The sequence below is a fragment of the Lepidochelys olivacea genome, assembly GCF_965140295.1.
Source record: "Lepidochelys olivacea isolate rLepOli2 genome assembly, chromosome: 26".
Lineage (NCBI taxonomy): Eukaryota > Metazoa > Chordata > Testudines > Cheloniidae > Lepidochelys > Lepidochelys olivacea.
Genome location: NC_140436.1, coordinates 2,232,335 through 2,239,932, shown reverse-complemented (window position 1 = coordinate 2,239,932; position 7,598 = coordinate 2,232,335). Strand labels below are relative to the sequence as shown.

Genomic DNA, 7,598 nt, shown 5'->3' with positions numbered 1-7,598 from the left:
CCAAGCCCCATGAGCTGGGTCAGCTGGGCTGGGTCAGCGGTGGGTTTGTAATTGCTGTGTAGACAGACCCTATGTGTTTCCCCAGCTCCAGCTCTGACTCTGCCCAAACTGGCAGCGATTCGGAGATTGAAATTGGAGAGAAGACTATGGAAAGGTCTCTTGTTTGTGACAGGCCTTTCTTCCCTTCCGCCTGGGCCCTGCAGTGGATTCAGCTATGTTCTGTGCATGCATCTTCAGCAACATTTGCATCAGGAAAGGAAAATAAAAGTTCCATCAATGGTTCAATCATATTTGATGCACAAAGTTAATGCATCTAGGCAAATAAATGTTCACACAGTCCATTACCTCAGCATCCCGGGCCCGGTTCTGCCCAGCCTTACACCTTGTGTAGTCATTTACACCTGTGTCTTCTTCTTTGGTAGCATTTTACATCCAGGGTACATAGTTGTAAATGACAGCACAAAGCACAGGGGAGAATCAGGTCCAGTGTATCCAAACCCCAGCACTTTCAGTGCCATGTTCGATGTGAATCCATGGCTGGCTACCAAAGTCAAACTCCAGCTGCATTCTGAAGTACTGCTTCTGAGGTAGTAGTTTCTCTTGCAATCTATACAGGAAACATCTTCATGCCTTCTTCCCTTGTAGCATCTTTGGAGATTACACATACTGTTCACATCTAGGTCGGTCAGTTCTTCATCTAACCAGTGTCCTGAGCAGTACTGGAATTCAGCTACCTAGCCCTGGAGAGGGAGGTCTCTTACACTGGGTCCAACTTCACATCACAAGAGGCGCTGGGGCTGTTTCTAGACCTGACTCTAGCCAGCCCTCACAAGAGATATTGAAACCATAGTAAGCGATCTAGGCTTAGCCCTCTGGGACCCTGGTATAATTCCAGCATTTGTCAAGGGCTCTTACTGAAAACAACTAATGACAGCAAAAGGCCACCTCTTTCCTACACATTTGCTGTGTATACAGGAAAAATTGTTTTAAGAGCTGCCTCCCCTGTGTAACACTTTTCTTCAAGGCACAGTTTCCTCTATGCTATGTCCAAGTCTGGAGAAACAGGCAGGAAATGAAGGTATGTGCGTTCAAAATACCTGAGTGAGCATCAAAAGTTCAAAGACTATGGCCTTACATGTCTGATTCCTTTTTTTCAGGTGGATAGTAGCTGGCACACAAGCCAAGAGCAACAACCCAGCTGAGGGCTTTGACATATTCCTGGAAGAAAGGAAAATAGTGAATGAATTCTGAACAGAAATGACCTATAATCAAAGCCACTCTCAAGATGCCAGCATCCTAGGCCCTGACATAACAAAGCTCTTAAACACATGCTTGACTTTAAGCCCATGCTTAAGTCCCATTGAAGTTCAAATAAATCCATCATGGGGAAGCAAAAGCATATACAATATAGTAACGCGAGCGTGTTAGTAATGCATAGAGTAACATAGCAATCACTGGGAGTACTCACAAGCTTAAAGTTAAGCATGCGCTTAAGTGCTTCGTTGGATCAGGATCCATACCATAGACAGGAACATGCAGAGCTGTACGGACACAATGGGAACCTGCACTTCCAGTGAGCCGAGGTGGCTTGTAGCTGCTGCTAAGATGGGATGGGCAAACTGCAAATGGCTTGGCACCTTGGTTTCTGCACTTCTGTTCTGGAAATGTCATGGGAGCAGGTTTTTCCTGAAAGCTTCCTGGTACTTCCCAACTTCAGATGGGCCAAGATACCTTTCTATATTCTGGTGACATTTCACTATCTCTGCTCTCAGGCCAGACACACACCAGGAGACACAGTGGGCAGCACAAACAAATCAACCAAAAAAGGGAAGAAAATTTCTTCAAGTCTCAGAAAAGTTTCTCCTCCAGGTCACTTTTGGGGCAAAGTTTGGGGTGGTTTTCCTGAGAGCCAAGGGAATCAATAATGATCAAATAAGTAGCCCTCTGAACCTTTAACTATTAGTGTAACATTTGGACTGAATGATCTTAAAGGTTCTGAATTGTTTGGATCTGATGTTTTTTCCTAGTTTCCAGCCAGGAATACAAGCAGAGGTCCCAGCACTCTCCTGGGGAATTCTGTTCTGAAGCCCCATTTTACACACTCAGGCAGTTTGGAGAAAGAAGCATCGTAATTTTTTGACATTATCTATACCCAAACTGTTAACTCCAGATATTCCCCCATCCCCGGTGCTCATTTCATCCAAACTGATTTACAGAAACAAACACTTCTACAGTGCCTCCCATCCCAATGGGTGCCAAAGAATTTTGGCCCAGAGCCTTGAAGGTATTAAGGCTCCTAACTTCCACAGATTTCAGTGAAGTTAAGAAGCCAAATACCTTTGAGCATCTAGGCTTTTTCCCCTCCTTTCTTATTTTCTCTCTTATCATAGAATATCAGGATAGGAAGGGACCTCAGGAGATCATCTAGTCTAACCCCCTGCTCAAAGCAGGATCAATCCCCAATTTTTGCCCCATCCTTAAATGGCCCCCTCAAGGATTGAACTCATAACCCTGGGTTTAGCAGGCCAATGCTCAAACTACTAAGATATCCCTCCCACCTTATCTTTATGTACTAAGCATTATTAGATAATGGTGTGATAATTCCACATGAAAGTGTAAAGCAGTGATCGTGGATTAGAATGATACCTCACTAGGATAAACAACTTCAAAAGGAAATTCAGGGCTGTGGCTTCCTTGTCTAAGTCATGTTTAAAGATGCAAAATTCCATTCACAAAGCTTAAATTGGTGACTGGATTTTCAGAGGAACTCAGCACATTGGGTGTATGTCTGGTACTGAGCTCTATTGAAAACCTGATGCTGAGTGCGGGTGCTGAGCACCTGGATATCTGGCTCTGAGCTCTTTGGAAAATTTGACACTGTTAGTAGCTGGAATATCACAAAATTTTCCAGGTGATTAAAAATCTATACTTACATTCTTCTCTTTTTCCTTCCCTTTCAAGGACCTGCTTTTGCTTCATTGCAGGTAAATCTTTTTTAAAAAAAAAAAGACAATGAATTAATAATTGAGATCATATACAGCTAATTTCTATTATTTACTTGCACATATTTATAATGGCCATGACAAGGGAATAGCCAGACAAACAAGTATGATGCATCGTGTCATTTGCTTAAAGATGCAAAAGAACCTGAGTGGAATCCTGAAGTCAGTGGGAGTTTAGCCACTGATTTTAATGGGACCAAGACTTCACCCCTGTCTTGAAGACCCTGAGAAATTGTGTCTGGTGTGATGTGTTCTTCAAAGTAACTCTGCTTCATTTTGCGCAGATTTGTGCTCCAAAACAGACACACCAACAAGCATTCAGCTTCCTCTCACCTATTAAATCTATCACAGCTACAGTCTCTCTGCTTTACTCACATGTACCATGCATGAAACTGACTGCTTCTATGAGAAATTAATCAGGGAGTATGTAATGGGTTGATCCCTCCTTAACACTCACTTCTTCTGGGAGGACTGTACATTATGGCTTCACTCATCTCTTCACTCACAGTGTCTCTATGCCTTTGTGCCCTTGAAATGCTGCCTTGTGTACTTCAGTTGTCTGATTCACAGTGCAAAGTCTTCCAGCAGGTGCCTTGTATTTCTCAGGTGTTTCCCAAAGCGCTGCGTTCTCTGATGGTGCAGTGCCAAGACAAGACAGAATCCTGAAGCCCTCAGTCAGTCCCTACACAGGGAGATCTCCAACTGCAGTTCTGCTTCACTAAGGACTAAATAGCGGAATCAACTTTTCCTGAATTTTGAGTCAGGCAAAACATGTCATTGAAAGTTCTGTTGCTGATCGACAACCCTCTTCTCCCCTATTTTTTTTTAATTAAAAAATTCATTGACAAGTGTTGTGTGCGTGTGTGGGGAGCAGGTTGACTGTCCATAGAGCTTCTTGAAAACATTTGACAATTGAAACATTTTGATGAAATTTCAAAATGTTGCAAATCCAGTAAAAGTTTCCCAGAAAATCCCATGGAAGTATTTTAAACCAGTTCTAGGACTCAATTGGGACTTCGTGGTTTGTTCTGGAAATAAATAGTGTATTAATAATAAAAAATAATAGAAGTAATTATTAATTGTCAGCAATCCCTATGAGCTTATGTTTTCAAAACACCTGGGCTTTTTAGACCACTGATCAGAAATGGATAGCTAGCCTGTGAATAGAGTTTAAATACTGTGGTGATGGGATTATGTTAGTAGGTAGAAACAGGTAGATTTTGATTACTCTATATAGTCCTTACTGACTCCAGTCGGCTGTAATGGGAGATCTCCATGTTTATGGACTGACTGAGGTATTCAGGATTCAAGCTTAGGTTGGCAGTGCACCCCCAGAAAACATGGTGCTTTGGAAAACACGTGAGAAACAACCATCACACCAGAGTGAAACTAAAAGCTTATTCCAGCGACAGCTCCAGAACTGAGCAAAGATACAATCGAAGTTCCTGTTCTCCGCAAGATGTTACTGGATGTTATTTATGTATAAAAGTAACCAAACTCCAATTTCTTCTGTTCTTTATGAAGGAAAATTCTGATTTTTGTATGTTTACACAGCTAACTTCACTTTGAGTAAAGCTTGTTAGAAAACACACAAAACATCACATTTTTCTGTTTATCACTGACATTTTATTTACCTGATAAATCTCCCAAAAGCTCTAATTTTAAGATAGGATGAGGGCATTTGAAATCTCAAAACAATTAGGCTACATTAGATTATATTAGATTGAAAAACAATGACTAAGCAAATCAAACTGGAAGCAGGGAAATATAGATTAAATGCTGAGTTTTTAAAGACACGTACTTTTGAAAAGCCCACTAGGTACCATATGCCTTTAAAATCTTTACAAATCTGGCCTTCATTCCCTTCCAGATATTAGCCAATGTCAGGGATTTCCCATACCAAATTAAATTTGGAAGTGACTAACTGGACTTAGCTGTGGTTTTCCCAAGATGTCTCTTTCCAAAGAGCCAGGTCACTATAACTGCACCAGTTGCTGGCCCAGGCATCTCTGCCAGCTCATCTATTGCTGGCAGAAAACACCCTTTCCCCACCGATGGATAAACAATCTCCTGGATAGCCTGCAGTTTGCATTGTCTGAGCAGACACTTGGATTAGCTAGGGAAAAGCATCCCCAGTGTGAAATGGAAATCTTAGCCTGCTTTAAATCAGCCAGTGACACTGCACTGGTCTGGGAGGGGGGGAGCCTCTGCAACCACAGCTTTGCAGCCAGAGTGACTGCTTATACCAGGGGTAGGCAACAGGCAGACAACAGGCCAAATCTGGACCCACCAGATGCTTTTGAACAGGCCGGAATCTTTTTATTTAGGTATTATCATTGGGGTTTATTTTTATTTTCTCTGGAGTCCGGACCTTGACTATACCTTGACCAAGAAATTTGGACCGTAACAAAAAATCACTGACTACCCCTGGCTTAAACTCTTCCAGGAGTGGAGCCCATTCTGGCTGAACCCCACCCTTCTGCCCTTCTCCAAGTATCAGCCCCCAGTACTTTGCACTGACCTCCTGCGAACCCAGGGGCTCGCCCTGGCCCAGCTCTAACCCCTCCCCGCCTTGCAGGCTCTGGTACCTACTCTTCCAGCTGCGGACAGAGCGTGGTCTGGGTGCCCTGCAGCTGGGCCTCCCTAAGGGGACGCGGGGCGCTGCCATGCCCATTGCTTTGGCGGTAGGAGAGGTTGGTCTCCTCAGTCCTGCAACTGGAGCGGCTGCTGCTGCTGCTGCTGGTCCCCCCGTCCTCCTCCCCCGCCTGCCCGGGCTGCTGCCCCTGCGCCACCGGCTTGCTGTCCGCCGGGGCGGCCCCCTGGGAGGCGAAGGCGCAGGGGCACCGGCGGAGGTCCCTGGAGACGGCGTGCAGCCGGCGGTCCGCGCTCCGGGGGCAGCAGAGCAGCCTCTTGAAGGCGCTCCTGAAGTCGGGGCTGCGGCAGTAGATGATGGGGTTGAAGGCGGAGTTGACGTAGCCCAGCCAGTTGAGGAGGAGGAAGACCTGGCCGGGGATGAGGGACCTGTAGAAGACCTTGACGATGTTGGCCACGAAGAAGGGCAGCCAGCAGAGGGTGAAGGTGCCCATGATGATGCCCAGGGTCTTGAGCGCCTTGTGCTCCCTCATGGCCAGGAGGCGGGAGGGTCTCCTCCGGCGGGGGCCCTTGGCGCCGGGGGCCCCCGGGAGGAAGCGGTCCTTGTCCCGCTGGATGAGGCGGATCTGCCGGCTGGCCACGGCGAAGACCCGCGCGTAGACGAAGAGCATGACCAGCAGCGGCACGTAGAAGGAGATGATGGAGGAGAGGATGGCGTAGGGCATGTTGGTGACGAAGTCGCAGCAGCGCGGATTCTGGTAGCAGCGCAGCGCGTCCTCGTCCGCCCCGTCCCGCCACCAGTGGTTCATGATGGGCAGGAAGGAGACGAAGGCGGAGATGGCCCAGACCAGGCACACCACCGCCCGCGCCCGGCCCTTGGTCACCAGCGCCTCGTACTGCAGCGGCGAGGTGATGGCCAGGTACCGGTCCACGGCGATGGCGCACAGGGTCTCGATGCTGGCCGTGACGCACAGCACGTCCAGCGAGGTCCACAGCTCGCACACCGTGGTGCCGTAGGGCCAGTGGCCGCTCAGCACAATGGTGGCCCCCGGCGGCACCACCAGCAGGCCCATGATCAGGTCGGCGCAGGCCAGCGAGGTGACGAACACGTTGGTCATGGTCTGCAGGCGCGGCGTCTTGGCGATGGCCAGGATCACCAGCAGGTTGCCGGCCGCGATCACCAGCACCGTGAGGCTCAGGGCCGCCCCGACGGCCCACTGCTGGCTCAGGCTGGCGGCCCCCGTGCAGTTGGTGGCGGCGTCCCCCCAGGAGGTGGCGTTGCCCTGGGGCCAAGGAGCCATCTCGGCGGGGGAGCTCCGTGCGCCCTTCTCCCCGCGCCTCTCCGTGCGCCCCTGTCTCCGCGCCTTGCGCGCTCCGCGGGGCGCCAGCTTTTAAGGGCAAACTCCCCGCAGCGCTCGGAGTTTCGGCTCCATACAGGGCGTGTGAGCGGCTTCTTGAGCCTGTGCCATCTCCCCGGGAGCCCTGGAAAGGCTGCCGCAGGGGATGGGCTCCCCCCCTACACACACCCCGGTGGCACTGCTCAGAGGAGGAGCCCTTAAAGGCACAGGACGCAGCTGAGCTGCCCCACTCGTAGGATCGCTGAAAAAAAGAAAAGCAGCCTGGAACACGCCCCTTTGCATCTCTCTTTCCGGGTCTGTTCCCTTCCCTCCTTTCTCTGCCGCCCCCGCGGGGATTTTAAATACTTGGATCCCAACATTTCCCCCTCCCGCTCCCCTGCACCTTCTCCTGGGGCCGAGAATTTAACTCTCCTGCGTCCCTTCATCTCTCCACAGCCCCCTGCTATTTGCCCATTGCAGAGAGGGCACTTTCCGGCAGGAGAAGAACCCGTGTCCCAGCACAAGAGCAGGCTCTCCCCTCGGGCACTTTGCGCCTGGCAGATCTGCCCAGCGGCACAACAGCTGCAAAACAGCAAACTCCCTCTTCCTGGGGGGTTACCCCTGAAGCTGAAGCCCATCACATAAACTGCAGCCGTCTGCCGGTCAA

At 49.1% G+C, this 7,598-nt stretch overlaps 1 protein-coding gene across 1 annotated transcript; it reads right to left on the bottom strand.

Annotated features, from left to right (window-relative positions):
* Positions 1–902: 902 nt before the first annotated feature.
* Positions 903–7,148, bottom strand: ADRB3 (adrenoceptor beta 3). Its single transcript, XM_084615230.1, has 3 exons — positions 5,595–7,148; positions 2,934–2,990; positions 903–1,218 (listed from the first exon to the last, which is right to left on the bottom strand). The coding sequence occupies exons 1-2, from the start codon at positions 6,893–6,895 to the stop codon at positions 2,957–2,959; spliced, it is 1,335 nt and encodes a 444-aa protein (XP_084471356.1). The 5' UTR covers positions 6,896–7,148; the 3' UTR covers positions 903–1,218; positions 2,934–2,956.
* Between the last annotated feature and the right edge of the window lie 450 nt (positions 7,149–7,598).

Excerpts from the sequence above, each read along its gene's own strand:
- ADRB3 (XM_084615230.1), bottom strand. The coding sequence starts at position 6,895 with ATGGCTCCTTGGCCCCAGGGCAACGCCACCTCCTGGGGGGACGCCGCC. Across the intron at positions 2,991-5,594 it reads CTCTGTCCGCAGCTGGAAGA|ATTTACCTGCAATGAAGCAA; the intron begins GTAGGTACCAGA and ends TTTTTAAAAAAG.